Source organism: Electrona antarctica (assembly GCF_951216825.1).
Source record: "Electrona antarctica genome assembly, chromosome: 12".
Classification (NCBI taxonomy): Eukaryota; Metazoa; Chordata; class Actinopteri; order Myctophiformes; family Myctophidae; genus Electrona; species Electrona antarctica.
Window position 1 is genome coordinate 52474278 of NC_136793.1, and position 17103 is coordinate 52491380.

Consider the following 17103-nt stretch of genomic DNA (forward strand, 5'->3'; position numbering starts at 1 on the left):
TTTGTTGCAAGGAGTTGCATCGGTGTGGCTGACCTTAAATCGGTTTTGTTGCAAGGAGTTGCATCGGTGTGGCTGACCTTAAATCGGTTTTGTTGCAAGGAGTTGCATCGGTGTGGCTGACCTTAAATCGGTTTTGTTGCAAGGAGTTGCATCGGTGTGGCTGACCTTAAATCGGTTTTGTTGCAAGGAGTTGCATCGGTGTGGCTGACCTTAAATCGGTTTTGTTGCAAGGAGTTGCATCGGTGTGGCTGACCTTAAATCGGTTTTGTTGCGAGGAGTTGCCTCGGTGTGGCTGACCTTAAAACGGTTTTGTTGCGAGGAGTTGCATCGGTGTGGCTGACCTTAAAACGGTTTTGTTGCAAGGAGTTGCATCAGTGTGGCTGACCTTAAAACGGTTTTGTTGCAAGGAGTTGCCTCGGTGTGGCTGACCTTAAAACGGTTTTGTTGCAAGGAGTTGCATTGGTGTGGCTGACCTTAACCCATTTTGGGCGGGAACCCCTTTTGGTGTTAGCATTATGTTATGCTTTAGCTATTGAAAAATAGCAGATCTACAAGCTCATAGCGCGCCACCAAGTGGCGCGCTATGAGCTTGTAGGTCTGCTATTTTTTGAAAAAATCGAAGAACGACTGACATAGAAACATAGCTTTTTCAGAAAACTGTCAGGATGTAGAAGACATTTTTAGAATCTGATCTCAGGTCAAAATGGGTTGTTGCAAGGAGTTGCGACTAGTTGCAACTAAGAGCTGCAACTGGTGTGGTTTGGGTGTAACTCTGTAGAATATGGACCCATGTCCAGGAAATCTCCCATTTTTGGGTCCATTTCCGTCCCCTCTTGTCTTGCCATGATACAGTTCCCCCCGATGCTAAACCCCACCACGTGTTCTCCTCTTGTCTTCCCCCAGATGATCCAGCTGACCAGCGTACTTGCCTTATCTGTGGAGACCGCGCCACAGGCCTGCACTATGGCATCATCTCCTGTGAAGGATGCAAGGGCTTCTTCAAGCGCAGCATCTGCAACAAGCGCGTGTACCGCTGCAGCCGCGACAAGAACTGCGAGATGTCGCGCAAGCAGCGCAACCGCTGCCAGTACTGCCGGCTGCTCAAGTGTCTGCAGATGGGGATGAACCGCAAAGGTGAGCCTAGGGTTTTCTACTCGCGGCCAGATGATCTAACAAGGTCACAACAACGTGCCCACGGAATATAGCGTCGCAGTCCCCCCCCCCCCCCCCCCCTACCAGGGCCCAGGAAATGATTCCCCGTTCATTTTCCTCATAGACATTTCAAAAAGTATTTATTTAAAGACCTTTTTTAAGCGTCGTACAAAGCCAACTCGAGTTGTGAGAAATCGTGACAGTAAACACAATTTTTTTTGGGGGGCCAAACAAAGAATTAGAAAGAAGAAAAAAACGCTTTTTTGTTGTTTTTATTCTTTGTAATTATTTGTTTGTTGTCATGATTTGTCACAACTCGAGTTGGCTTTGTACGAGGCTTATAAGGTCTTTAAATACATACTTTTTGTAATGTCTATGGGGAAAATGCATTGGGAATTATTTCCTGGGCCTGGCGTCGTCATGAAAGGGGGCGGGACTGCGATGCTCTATATAGTGTTGGTGATTGGCTGAAATTGTCAAACCGCCTGAAAATGTATTTTCTGTTAAAAAGCTTGAGAGACCCCTACTTTATACTAGCAATGATAGCTATCAGAATATATAATATAACTGTTTATATTTAAAAAATGATAATGTTTTAACCTTCAAGCAGAACATAAAGTAACTAAAACTAAAACCACCCCTACTTTTTACCACCTGTATGATTGCACATGCAAGGACACCATACACCAGCAGGGGCAGTATAGGCTGTGTCTCAGGGGAAAAACATTATTATTTACTTAAATGGGTTGCCAGATTGGCTCTGTCCCAGCTCCTCTATACTCACTCCTACAAGGTTATGTAAAGAAGGAATGGGGGCATCCAATATGAAGGTAGATGTGTTGCAGAAAATATGTGAGTTTGTAGATTTCATTTGAGCACCCATATAATTCACCACTCTCAAGGTTACCATAATTCCATTCTTACTTTATCCAACCTTCCATATTAAAACCCATTTTGGGGCGGGAACCCTTTTTGGTGTTTTAAGCATTATGTTATACTTTAGCTATTGAAAAATAGCAGATCTACAAGCTCGTAGCGCGCCACTCGGCGAGCTTGTAGGTCTGCTATTTTTGAAAAGTCGTGAAAATGTGGTGCAAATCTTGGCATAAATATTCTTGCGGAGCGAAAGTTTTTTTTTTACTCAAATCTTTGCTTCTGGGGATCACTGGAACTACATATTTTCAGTTCATTTTTATATGAACTGATATACTGATTTTGTGAGCGTCGAGCACACACACACACACACACAACAAACATGCCAATATTATATTACCTAATTATGAGGAATGAACCAGGCTACACTTCCCGTTGAGATTCAAACTCTCTTTTTCTGTGGAATTTCTTCACCTCCAACTTCCAAGTGAATTACAACATTGAGGCCTCATTATTAGGTCACCAGGTCAATTTAGTTTCCCCAGGAAAATGAATAAAATTTTTCATGTCAGCGGTGCTCAACCTTTTTCATGTCAAGGACCCCCAGAATTATCTCTATTGGGCCACGGACCCCCATCTCAAAATATGTAGTTCCAGGGACCCCACCCCCCCAGAAGCAAATATTTTAGTTACAAATGTTCGCTCTGAAATATAGTCAATGATTTGCGCCACATTTTAACGATTTTTCAAAAATAGCAGACCTCCAAGCTCGTAGCGCGCCACTCGGTGGCGCGCTATGAGCTTGTAGATCTGCTATTTTTCAATAGCTAAATTATAACATGATGTTTAAAACACCAAAAGGGGTTCCCGCCCAGAATGGGTTAATTCAGATCCCAGAAACCACCCAACAACAGCAAGTTGGGGTACGTGGTTGGGTGGCCTTTCTGGAAATTGGAAGCTGGATTCAATGTAGTTATTAATTAAGTGGTTTAGTTTGACAAGCTGTTAATAATAATAATAATACTGTTCAAAAAGACAGACTTAACCACCGTCACAGAAAAATACATAAATAAATAAGCAAGATTTTCAACCAGTGGTCCTTGAGGCCTGTTCCATGTGGTAACCAAATGGACCCTTATAGCCTAGATCTTTAACTCTTGAGAGTGTAAAATGAAACCAAATGGACCCGTACGGGTTCATTTGGTTTCATTTCACGCTCTCAAGAGTTCAATTATTGTTAAATATCTGCACTACTTCATTTACAAGAAGTCTACACAATTAGAGAATGTGGAAGAATTGTTATTTTGATCGACATTTGCCAAAAGCATGGAATTGTAGACAAAATCGTACCCAACGACAACACACAACACAACATTTCACGCTCTCAAGAGTTCAATTATTGTTAAATATCTGCACTACTTCATTTACAAGAAGTCTACACAATTAGAGAATGTAGAAGAATTGTTATTTTGATCGACATTTGCCAAAAGCATGGAATTGTAGACAAAATCGTACCCAACGACAACACACAACACAACATTTCACGCTCTCAAGAGTTCAATTATTGTTAAATATCTGCACTACTTCATTTACAAGAAGTCTACACAATTAGAGAATGTGGAAGAATTGTTATTTTGATCGACATTTGCCAAAAGCATGGAATTGTAGACAAAATCGTACCCAACGACAACACACAACACAACATTTCACGCTCTCAAGAGTTCAATTATTGTTAAATATCTGCACTACTTCATTTACAAGAAGTCTACACAATTAGAGAATGTAGAAGAATTGTTATTTTGATCGACATTTGCCAAAAGCATGGAATTGTAGACAAAATCGTACCCAACGACAACACAATAGTCTTTAGTTTTGGGTCTGAGAGGCTAAATCTCATCAAAGGCCCAATAAATGATGGGCCCATTCTGGGCGGGAACCCCTTTTGGTGTTTTAAACATCATGTTATAATTTAGCTATTGAAAAATAGCAGATCTACAAGCTCATAGCGCGCCACCGAGTGGCGCGCTACGAGCTTGTAGGTCTGCTATTTTTTGAAAAATCGTTAAAATGTGGCGCAAATCATTGAATATATATATTTCAGAGCGAACATTTTTAACTAAAATATTTGCTTGATTGATGAAAAGGGTTGAAAACCCACTGCACTAGAACCATGTTGTAATCCTCTGTACTGTAGTTAAACAGCACCCTCTGCTGGACAGAGGAATAGCCTACACGTGTGACTTTTCTCTAGCTAGCTACTCCAATGTAACGGATTCAATTGTTTTCACACCAAGCTGAGCTATGATTGTTCTTATGAAATGATTTTTCTTTTATCAATAAATGGATGCAAAACCTAAGTAGTCATGTGTAAAGTAATCTTTCCTTTCCAGTAAAATTCATTTTCTTGCTTTTCAGCAATCAGAGAAGATGGCATGCCCGGAGGGAGGAACAAGAGCATTGGACCTGTTCAGGTAAATATCAACGGTGCCAATTATTCCGACCTCTCGATATTCCGACCTCCCATGATTCTGAACTAACACTATTACTTACTTACTTACGCCTATCGCCCAACCTTGGGCATAGGCCACGAACAAGAGCTCTCCAGGCATCCCGGTCCTGGGCCATTTTCTCCAGCTGTCCCCATGTATGGTCAGATCTCTTCACATCTACTAACTAACACTATCCCTAACCATATCCTCAGTCATAACCAGCCACGTAGGTCGCGAACCCTAACCTAAGTCTTAACCGGACACGTAGGTCGCTAAACCTAACCTCAGTCTTAACCGGCCACGTAGGTCGCGAACCCTAACCTAAGTCTTAACCGGCCACGTAGGTCGCAAACCCTAACCTAAGTCTTAACTGGTCACGTAGGTCGCGAACCCTAACCTAAGTCTTAACCGGCCACGTAGGTCGCTAACCCTAACCTCAGTCTTAACCGGCCATGTAGGTCGCTAACCTTAACCTCAGTCTTAACCGGTCACGTAGATCTCTAACCCTAACCTAAGTCTTAACCAGTCATGTAAGTCTCTAACCCTAACCTAAGTCTTAACCGGCCACGTAGGTCGCTAACCCTAACCTCAGTCTTAACCAGTCATGTAAGTCTCTAACCCTAACCTAAGTCTTAACCGGCCACGTAGGTCGCTAACCCTAACCTCAGTCTTAACCAGTCATGTAGGTCTCTAACCCTAACCTCAGTCTTAACCGGTCACATAGGTCTCTAACCCTAACCTCAGTCTTAACCGGTCACGTAGAACTCTAACCCTAACCTCAGTCTTAACCGGCCACACCTCAGTCTTAACCGGCCACATAGGTCGCTAACCCTAACCTCAGTCTTAACCGGCCACACCTCAGTCTTAACCCATTTAGGCCTGACGTCGAAATAAAAAAAACGCTCGCTCTGAAAGAATATATATTCAATGATTTGTGCCGCATTTTCACGATTTTTCAAATATAGCAGACCTACAAGCTCGTAGCGCGCCACTCGGTCTAACACAAAGCATGTAACAAAATTGACCCAGGTTAGCTCGTCCATTACATAAAGTCTACCATCGGCACTAATCGATAATTTGCATTCCCTTTCAGAATTAGCCCACACATTATTGACAGTATTCTTTAGAGCTTCTCAGCAGAATTGCATTACTAAGGAGGGGAAGAGCTTGGGTCCAAGTGCCAGCTACTGAATATTCACAAACACTGCAACAGGAAATATACTTGGGCCCATTTAGAAATGTTGTTAATCCATTGAGACCTGGAACGCATCCATGTCACGTTAGCGTTTAACCACATTAACCATTAACCCATTTTGGGCGGGAACCCCTTTTGGTGTTTTAAACATTGTTATAATTTAGCTCTTGAAAAATAGCAGATCTACAAGCTCATAGCGCGCCACCGAGTGGCGCGCTATGAACTTGTAGATCTGCTATTTTTGAAAAATCGTTAAAATGTGCCTCAAATCTTTCCGAAAATTGTCATGATTTAGAAAACTTTTTTTTTTAAATTTCGACGTCAGGCCTGAATGGGTTAAGAGTGAAAAGATCTATTCAGTCTCCCCATTTCATTATTGCCCGTGAATACATGCAGAGCAGACTGGTCAGGGAACTGGCCGACCCCGAGGCTAATTAAAACGGAGTCATCATAACTGTGAAGCTGCAGAATTGTATTCAGGACAGCGATGGTGGTCAATTCAGACAATTCTGTCGCAATAAAAAAATAAATTATAAAAAATACAAATTGGTGTGGGAAAAAAAAGGGAACGTGGCATTTTTTTTGTGTGTGACCATAATGAACGGAGCACCTTTCTGTCATTATTAAATGATGAGTATCTTGTCGTTTCCATTCGCGTGCTGAATTGGTGGAAGTGAAAAGTAAATTGACCCCCGAGCCCCCAATTCAGATCACTGCGGATACAAGGCAGTTTTTTTTCTTTTCTTTTTTATTTAAATGCACTCGAGATGTTTTATTTAGATTTTTTTTGTGTCACTTGAGCTTTTCATTTCTTTACGTGGAAGTGCAAGAAGAATGACCATTAAATCCTCTTATTTTAAGCTTTATGTGTGCATCTCTAAGTCTGAACCCAGCTCCACTTCCTCACCTCGCTCGTCCGTCATGCCTCGTTTTCCATTTCACCGGTACGGCGTTTTGTTTGCGCCGTGGCAAACATCGTCCTTGCACCTCTGTGTTAACTGGATAGCTCGTCAATGCTGATCAATTGAATGAGACGCAAAAAAAAAATACCCTGGTCACACGGGGACATAAACCCATTTAATGCAACTAACTTTCTTTCTTTCCTTCTTTCTCTCCATCTCTTCTGCTCTCCGCTTCCCCCTCTCACTCTTCTGCCTCCTCTCTTTCTTGTCTACCCCCCCCCCCCTCTCTCTCTCTCTCTCTCTCTCTCTCTCTCTCTGTCCTCAGATCACAGAGGAGGAGATTGAGCGAATCATGTCAGGCCAGGAGTTCAAGGAAGAGGCGCCGGAACACACCTGGGGCAACAACGGCGACAGTGACCACAGCTCGCCTAGCAACGGCGCCTCGGAGGGCAACCAGCCGTCACCCGCCTCCACATTGTCGTCCAAGTGAGTTTCCTCGCCGCCGCTGCCGCCGCCCCCTCCCCCCCGCTCAATCTGGGCAAACGGTGGCATTCGCCGCCCTCCATCGCTGAGATAATGAGCTGGCCGTGACAGCCCTAACACCTCATTCCCGTCTCTGCTAGACTTAGTTAAGGCATTCATCAGCGAAAGAATGCCATGAATATGCAGCCGCTGCTTCTGCTCCTGCCTCTGCTTAAGGCTTTGGTGATAGCAGCACACAAAGGACTTGGCACGCTTATCTGGCATTCTCACTACGGAGACGATGGCATTGTCTATCTGCAGTCATCAAGGCCAAATATTGTCTAGGTGGCTAGTGCGGTGGCATGTATTTTAGTCTCATTCTATGTAAACATTAGACTTATCTCCCCCAAGGCTACATAAACTCATAATTAATTGCAATGCACTTTTTTTTCCTTTTTTTTTTTTTTTTATCAAATAAATAGTCAGCAGAAATGAGTGAAAGTAATGTAGCGCCAAGTGAAATGCATATTTATGAACACGGTGAACTTGATGGAAAAGTTCTAGTCTACAAGCATCCACGTTGTGATCCCTCTGAAACCAATCACAACCAAGTGCTTTCATTCCACTCAAGCGCCTCACAGCAGGATTATTTGGGTTAGTTTGAAAAATCACATCTACCGTAGGGTGGTATGGTAAACACTGGGACCCCACTGTTCTGCATCATTGTATGTGCCAATCTGTTCTCACGCACATAGGGTTCCTACACAAATTTAGAAAGTATGGAACATTATGGAATGTCATTTCATACTTTTCCAGTAAGTTTCATTTAGTTTTAGTCACATTTTAGTCACCTGAAATGTTGTAGTGTTAGTCTAGTTTTAGTCGACTAAGTGTCATAAGATTTTAGTCGGCTAAATCTACAGTTTATTTAGTCGACTAAAGTGTGTTTTGACAGGCCTTGATGTCGTTGTAATGGCAGTTTTTACACTTTGGTTGCATGCTGAAAATAGCAGATCTACAAGCTTACAACGTGTCACGGCGCGACGCGTTGTAAGCTTGTAGATCTGCTATTTTCAGCAACTTAGCATGAAACTGGATCTCTTGTCCACTATTCCCTCCCTAACATTTTAGTCTAGCTTTTATTTGTTGACGAAATTGTCAATATTTTTAGTCATAGTTTTAGTCATCATAGTTTAGTTTTCATTCAGTTTCCATTTAGTTTTAGTCGGTGAAAAAAGGTAGTCGAGGGCAAACATTTTTCGTCTTAGTTTTAGTCGACGAAATCAACACTGACACACACACACGCGCACAAGCACACAAACCTCTAACTTTCGCAACCTCTCTCTCTCCCTCCACTAAGTCGCTCTGTGGAGATGAACGGCTACACCGCCGCTCTCAGGGACCAGTACATCAACACCTCCATGTCCACGCCCTACCAGCTCCTGCCTCACCTGTTCAGCTACGCCGCCCAGTCGGGGCTGCTGGCGCCGCAGCCCCGCAGCCTGTACCCCCAGTCCCACCCCCTCGTGCTGCAGCTGGTGGCAGCCGAGGACCTGGCTCCACTGGCCACCCCCATGCTTATAGAGGATGGGTGAGTTGCTTTACATTTTTTTATGTTGTATTATTATTATTATCGCTCCACTGGCCACCCCCCATGCTTATAGAGGACGGGTGAGTTGCTTTACCTAAAGACTGTTGTATAGTATTATCTCTGCTGTCGGGAGGAAACCTCATAACTCCAAAATGTTCATTTTTCAGGAAATGAAAAATATACATTTTTCAGGAAATAAAGAAGACCGTATATTTTTTAAAACAAAGCAATACTGCCTCATCGAAGTTGGTGTTGTAACTTTTATATATTGTCAATTACTTCCATGAGAGGGAGAGAGGAGGAGAGGTGGAGTTGGTTGCTTTAGCAGACATTTTGAGTTTTAGTCATAGTCTCTTCAATAGTTTTCATTTAGTTTCAGTCACATTTTAGTCACCTGGAATGTTTTAGTGTAGCTTTAGTCGACTAAATATCATAAGATTTTAGTCGACTAAATCTACAGTTGATTTAGTCGACTAAAATGTATTTTGGCGGGCCTCGATGCCGTCGTAATGACTGATTTTACACTTAAAAATAGCAGATCTACAAGCTTGTAGATCTGCTATTTTCAGCATGCAACCAAGTGAAAAATTTCTTATACTGGATCTCTTGTCCACTAGTCCCCTTCCTAACATTTTAGTCTAGTTTTTATTTGTTGACGAAATTGCCAGTATATTTAGTCTTAGTTTTAGTCATCATAGCTTAGTTCATCTAGTTTCCATTTAGTTTTTGTCAGTGGAAAAATGTCGTCGACGGACATTTTTCGTCTTAGTTTTAGTCTTAGACGAAAACAACACTGACGGGTGATGTGATTTCTTTATTCTTTTCCAGATACAAGGTGACCCAGGTGGAGCTGTTTGCCCTGCTGTGCCGCCTGGCGGACGAGCTGCTCTTCCGCCAGATCTCCTGGATCAAGAAGCTGCCGTTCTTCTGCGAGCTCTCCATCGAGGACTACACCTGCCTGCTCAGCTCCACCTGGCAGGAGCTCATCCTGCTCTCCTGCCTCACCATCTACAGCGCGCAGATCTTCGGCGACCTGGCCGACGTCACGGCCAAGTACACGCCCTCGGACGACGAGCTGCAAGGGTGAGTGTGGCCTGGCGAAGAGATTGCGATCGGGGGTGGTCGCGCATGCGTTTGGTCCACACGTACTAGGGCATTCTAAAAAAAAATGTCTTCTATATCCTGACAGTTTTCTTGAAAAACCTATGTTTCTATGTCAGTGGTTCTCAAACGTTTTCATGTCAAGGACCCCCAAAAATATATTGAATTGGCCCGCCCCCCATCTGAAAATATGTTGCTCCAGGGACCCCTCAGAAGCACATATTTGAGCCAAAAATGTTCGCTCTGAAAGAATATACATTCAAAGATTTGCGCCACATTTTCACGATTTTTCAAAAAAATAGCAGACCTACAAGCTCGTAGCGCGGCACTCGGTGCCGCGCTACGAGCTTGTAGATCTGCTATTTTTCAATAGCTAAAGTATAACATAATGCTTCAAACACCAAAAGGGGTTCCCGCCCAGAATGGGTTAAACAATCAAGACAAGAGTCGATCAAGAAATAAATCGAATCACCCCTGCTGGCACAAACATGTGGGTCTAAAAGTGTATTGATACCTGCCAACCAGCGCTGTCCAGGTAACAAAATTAAACTTTTAAAGTTTAAACTTTCCACAAAAATAATTAGAAAATGCTCGATAGTGGGCTCGATAAGAACCCCGGCTCGATACGCCTGATCAATAAGGTGCTTGTTATCAATAGAAATGAACGAGCTCCATGCCTTCGGTTCGCTTTAACCCAGACTCTTCTCCCGTCTGGCTCCAAAACTATGTAATGGATAATAGGACACTCTCTGTTGCTGCACAACTATGTCCGCTGGTAGGCGAAATAATCCAATAAATGACGTACCAGGACAATTACGTATTGTTTTTTTTAATGTGCTAAAAGTGTGCTTTTGAGAGGTTTTTTTCCTCATACGATAAAAGTGAACGGAATCGCTACATCCAGTTCCTGGAGCACAGAAGCTACAGATAGAAGGTGATCGACAATATGTTTGACGTATTAAGCATGGCCAGGTAACCAAAAAAGATTCTACTACCAAAGTTAAACATCGCTTTTAAAAGGGTGAATATTAAGCTACAGCTTTTAACTGCTGTACGTTTAATGGTGATGGAAAGCAGCCTTATTAATTTAGGTCGTTCCTAGATTAGATGGAGTGGCTCATATTGCCTCTGACCCCTTTATATCAAGGGTATCAGTTCTCATTAATGTACAACTATAAAACACTGGCGTTTTGTGTCCTCTCTAACTCCATATTTCACTATAGCGAGCGGCGGGCGTCCGGATTTAAAGGATACGATACACTTCATTGCACCCTGTGTCATGCACTGAGAACCGTAGATATACAAGCTCCCGAGGTGTTGCTCTGTGACACGGTGTGAGCTTGTAGATGAGCTATTTCTGCTGCTTAACTAGGTATAAATCCCGCCTCTACCGCAACAACATTCTCCTACAAAGGCAAGGCGTTCCACTCCGTGAGTTCTATATCATCCAAAAGGGTTTGATATTTCTGCTATCACAGTGGCCCGTATTGTTGTTGGACGAAGGCCAGTTATCTGGTCCATGTCGGGGAGGATGACTCAAGACAGAGCTCTGGCTAGCACCGTCTGGGGCATGAAATACACATCTGTCCCACGCCAGGGTAGAACGCACGCGGGGGTTCACCGCTGTGTAAATCAGACCTGAATTATCTGACCCCATGACACATTTTGCTCCTAATTTCCTGCGAGATTTACGCCGCCGTCATGTTGCCTTCAGTCAATTTGCCTGCGGTTTATTCATCCGAGGTGCCACGGTATCCAATGTACGGTGGCAGAGCCAGCTTTTGGTAGACATGAGAGCTTTGAGATCTGCTTACAGAGATGTGAGGTCTGTGAGTACAGAGAATGACAAGGATGAAGATTGGTGCGCGGATTTACTGGGTTGGATGGCAGAAATACCGGGAACGGTTTTGGTCAGCAAGACATGATGTTAAGTTGAGCACATTCTGCCCTCAATCACTGTCACGGTTCTGACATAATCCCTTTCCTCTCTGTCCTCCTTGTGTCTCATTTTAGCGAAAGAAACTTTAATAATGAACTCTTATGGGAACTGACTCTTGTCTTTGACGTTTTACTCCCTTGTTGTCACGCTCCATTGGAACATGTGATTCATTGAGCAGGTTTTATGCAGACCTTTCCAAACTAAAACTTGTGTTTTTGAGTTCAGCGCCATTGACCAACGTTTTCCCGTGTGCCTTCTCAGGTTCAGCGAGGACGGCATGGAGGTGATGGAGAGGCTGATCTATCTATTCCGCAAGTTCCACCAGTTGAAGGTCAGCAACGAGGAGTACGCCTGTATGAAAGCCATCAACTTCCTCAACCAAGGTAACGGCAACTGTTTCACCGCACATTCAGTAAAGTCCCAATGAGCACTAACTATGAGACCTAGCAGAACATGTCTGTCTGTCTGTGTGTGTGTCACGCTGTAACACCACCCGCCCGCCACCAGAGGGTGCAGCTGTATCACACACACACACACACACACACACACACACACACACACACACACACACACACACACACACACACACACACACACAAAAAAACTTAAAAAAAACGTAACTTAAAAAGAAAACTTAAAAAGAAAAAACTTTAAAAAAAAAACTTAAAGAAAACACATACACAAACTAAAAAAATAACTTAAAAAAAAAACCTTAAAAAAAGAGAACTTAAAACTTAAGTACGTAATTTATTCTAATTGTTGATTTTGCAATTTACGAGCTGCGTTCGCTTCCCGCGTTCGCGCGTCTTACTTGTCATGTGTATTCATACTGTACATGCAACATTTCTACCCTCTGCAGATATCCGGGGATTGACCAATGTCTCCCAGCTTGAGCAGCTGAACAAGCGGTACTGGTATGTGTGCCAGGACTACACCGAGTTTAAGTATCCGCACCAACCCAAACGCTTCCCTGAGATCATGATGTGTCTGCCAGAGATCCGCTGCATTGCCGGTAAGATTTCTCTGCTAGTTTGTTGCCGTCTGAAGCTCAGTCCACATCAGAGTGACGCCGTCGCAGTGGTCTGAATTGCCACGTTGAGGGGGTCAGTGCATGCCGGCGCAATGCGTCGCAAGTGACTCGACTGATTTGACTAATATGTGACTCGTCAAATTGCATAGAGAAACGTAGCAATGCAATTCTGATCACAAACACTATTCATATCATGTTCTTTCTCTCTCTCTCTCTCTCTCTCTCTCTCTCTCTCTCGCTCTCTCTCTCTCGCTCTCTCTCTCTCGCTCTCTCTCTCTCTCTCACACACACACACTCACACACACACACACACACACACACACACACACACACACAATTTAACCCATTTAGGCGTGACCTCGACATTTAAAAAAAAAAGTCTTCTAAATCCTCCAGTTTTCTGAAATAAATATTTTCACGATTTTTCAAAAATAGCTAAATTATAATGTTTAAAACACCAAAAGGGGTTCCCGCCCAAAATGGGTTAAGTGATGCTACTTTATATTCTAGCTGGGAGGCATTTCATTATTATTATTATTACATAATATAACATTATATTATTACAAAAACATGTCGCCAAGTGCACAATCTTTTTTCTTTTATATACCGGTATATTCCATGTGGCATACAGACACCCACTAGTTTGCTGGTTCATTGTTTATACAGGTAATGGCCATGACCTATTGTGTTGTAGGATTTGGGTTGTAGGATAAAAGATGCATTCATATTGACGTTGGCATGCATGTGTATTTTCAGGGAAGCTGGTCAGCGTTCCACTAGAACAGCTCCCCCTCCTGTTCAAAGCAGTCTTGCACTCCAGCAAATCCAGCCTGAACAGCTACAGGTCCGGCCCGTCGCCCTGCGTCCCCACGGGAACGTCTGCCGGAAACTAGAGGCCCGCCCCCCGTCCGAGCTACCAGGACTCCTCCTGGCCCCCCCGGGGTGACTGAGGGGGGGGGGGGGGGGGGGGCACCAGGACTCCTCCTGGCCTGGGGCCACTGAGGGGGGCCAACCAAGAGACTGGTCTCCCTTCGTGTGAATGTGACAAGCAGCTAGTTTTTTTTTTTTTTTTTGTAACTTTTTTCTTTATATATTTATTACACGACAGAGCTGAATGTATGCTGATTTACACTGTGCACATGCTTCTGTACAAACGAACGAAATGCACATAGATGCGTTGGTCGTTGGAGTTTACAAGTGTGTATCCGATTTGCTCAATGTGTCGGTGTTGCCATTGTTAGAGCTAGACTTTAAAGAGCTTTTATTTGAATCGGACGGGGGGCGGATACTGATAGACACGTGTTGACCAGTGTTTTGAGACTACCTCAGGAAGATGTTGTTGCTAATTTCAGGTACCTTTTTTTCTTCTTGCTGTTTTGAGATGAAGAGCTGCCCAGAGTCTAAAACCAAATCCTTTCTGGGTGCCGTGGCGCCTCAATCAGATACGGAACGCTCAAAGGAGCTGCATAAACCAAAGATTAAAAAAAAAAAAAAAAAACAGTGTTTTTTTTTTCTCCCCTTTTTTTCTTTGTAACTGCAGTTTGCAATTACAAAATGAAATAGAGTTCTGCCACTCTATCGACGTGGAATCTCAGACATCCCGCTTGTAGGAGGTGGTCTTTGTCAAATTAACATTCCATGGCTAAGTGAGGTGACAGTAGGTGGATTTGTGGGATCTTCATTGAAATAAGGAGCATACGGGTATTTTTACAATCAAAGACTGTGGATCAAAGGCTTTATCGCAGGGGAATGGGAGGATAGCTAGGTTCGCTGTTAGATTTATTGTTTTTTGACCAACGTGTTATGCAAAAGCTTTTTTCAAACACCCAATGATGGGTAGGGAGCTGATAGCTCAACAGAAAATATATTAAAGAAAAAGAAAAAAAAAACTATTTCTTATCAATGAAGGATCAGAATAAGAAATGAATCAATCTGTGTCGGAGGGGAGACTCTCCGCTGGACAGACAAAGTTTGTTGCTGGATCTCATCCCAAATGCTTCTCTCTGAGATACATACAACATGTCTCCCCCAGACAGTCTGGATCTGTCCCAAGGGCCCTCACGCTAGCTCTGAGACCTGCCCACCTGCTACCCCCCCAGGCCCAGAACCGAGCCTCAGCACATGCTCACTGGGTCTGCGATCTGAACCAGAAACGAGCCTCAGCACATGCTCACTGGGTCTGTGATCTGCACAGTCAGGCTGGAAAGAGAAAAATTCTGCAGGCTCATTGATATTATAGTACAAAAGTTCCAAACTCTTGTTTGTACCGTATAGCCTACATTTTGGGCTACGATTGTTGGATGTTTGGAATATATGTACTGGCGAATTGAGATAGATTTAGTTTGATCCATTTGGGGCGTGTCTCAATCTGGGCTTGGTTTGGAGGGTTTGGGTGACCTCTGGCCTGCACACAGTCTGTGACAGATATGCACATTGTTTAAAAAAAATGCCATAGAAAATGGTCTTTATTTTTGAAGCATGAGGTAACAATTTCAAACCACTTGAAGTGTCTTTTCTCGATTCCTCAAGTTTTAGCCGTTTCATACGTTGTGTGTGCAAACATTTAAAAATGCAGACAAAATGCAGTCCTTGCAACGACTCTCTCTTTTTTTTTTTGCACACTTGCGGTGAGGTTTTTGGAGGCCTTGAACCTTGAACCTTGGGAAAGCGTCCCACTTGCCCACCCAGTGTGCTCCTCTCTCTCGGGTCCCTCTGCAGACCTGGAAACTAAACAGGGTAAAGTGAGTGTTATGTACACGGTGATCATCGCTGATGTACTTGTAGTATTAGTAGAGTTAGGATTCGGGACATTGTAGGTCCTTTTTTTTGTAGAAAAAAGTGTTTATTTTTTATTTTTTATTTTTTTTCTCCCACTCTAAATCTCTCAAGGTATTTCTCTCTTATCAGTGAAAAGTGGAGAGTGGGTTTGAAGGTGAGACGTGCACTGCACGGCGAACTTGTCTGATGGCATTTCAAAGACTGATAAGAGACCTAGACATCTTAGGATTTCATTGATGATGTGCTTTACATCTATCTACCTCTCTGTATGCCAGCCTTAACCACACCAACCGTATCCAAACATTTCAGTTAGCCTCTGTATCATTTTTTTTAAATACTTTTTCATGTTATACCTTGTAGTTATTGTGAATGTTTTTTTTTTGTTTTTGTTTTTTTTCATGTATTCATAGTTTTCTTTTTTTGTTTTTTGAGTGAAGATGACCCCTATCATTTGTTATACTTTGAATTCTTGAAAAATGTAAATGTTTTGTTAGGTTTTTTTTGGAACACAACTCTAATAACTCATTCCCTTGTCCAAAGTCCAAGCTGTATATTGAAAGTGTTTCTGGATTAATTGTCCTCGTTACGTCGTGTTTAATGTGAAAGAAAACGTGTTACTGCAGGTCTTTGTTTGGAATTTGGACCATTTTGAGGAAGGCCGTTTTTTTGTTTTTTTTTGTTCCACTCAAATATGTGAACCATTTCAGTTATGAATTGTTTGGAGACGTTTTGTGTTCTAATCTAGTGCAGTAGAAGTACCCTTCTCTCTTACACACCGTAGCCTCACTCACTGCCACAGGCTGGGGGGATTGTGGCCCTTCTCTGTTTATATCCCCCCCGAATGTGCATTCATCGTGCAACGGGTTTCAACGCCCTGGGCTCGGAGAACATGACACCCTAATCTCAGGGATTCAGTACTTCTTAGGGGACATGTTTGAGAGCCTTGGGCTAAGAATTCCACTTTATGAAATGGACCGCGTTCGACGTTATAACCTGCAAATTATAACCTGCGCTGAAAATAACTGATTCTTCGGCAGGCGGTCCTGTTCATTCATACGACCAAATGTGAATTGGGCTTCTGTGTAAGGGACCCTCGGCAGAAAGGTACGCCGTTCAGGGTCTGCGTTGTTGTCCGTAAATATCATTTCACTACCTCTACCTTACTTCCTTTCACTCAGGCTTCCTATTGTACCACGTTGCTATTACTTTATGTATGTGTGTATTAAAATATGCACCATATTTTAATATACAATCTGTGTGTTGGAGTAAAAAAAAAAAATATTTTTCTTTTTTTTATTTTCTAGATTGTGTTATTACAGACCATGGATATGTCATTTGCAATTTCTATACTGAAACTACCTCTTTTTTTTTTTTCATCAAGTTGCTTACTTTCGAGTAGAGTTCTTTTTTTTTGGGTAATATTATTTATTGGTTTCATTGCACCAATGTTCTGTTATGTCGTGTCTCTTACTTCACTCAGTGACCTCTCTCAAATGTAATGCAAGCGCTGAATTCAACTTTTCTTCTGCTTCTATTTTGCATGGACTTGTTGCCTCACTTTCCCTTGCTACCATGCTACCATGCTACCATG

General features: G+C 42.8%; 1 protein-coding gene across 1 annotated transcript in view; it reads left to right on the forward strand.

Moving 5' to 3' along the window:
- The window catches only part of nr6a1a (nuclear receptor subfamily 6, group A, member 1a), a 103153-nt gene extending 89511 nt beyond the window's left edge, over positions 1–13642 (forward strand). Inside the window, exons 4-11 of the mRNA XM_079515476.1 lie at positions 904–1134; positions 4441–4496; positions 6937–7097; positions 8434–8664; positions 9493–9747; positions 11966–12087; positions 12564–12716; positions 13491–13642. Of these exons, the coding sequence (XP_079371602.1) occupies positions 904–1134; positions 4441–4496; positions 6937–7097; positions 8434–8664; positions 9493–9747; positions 11966–12087; positions 12564–12716; positions 13491–13627 (1346 nt within the window). The 3' untranslated portion in view covers positions 13628–13642. The remainder of the gene's footprint in view (positions 1–903; positions 1135–4440; positions 4497–6936; positions 7098–8433; positions 8665–9492; positions 9748–11965; positions 12088–12563; positions 12717–13490) is intronic.
- Positions 13643–17103: the final 3461 nt, after the last annotated feature.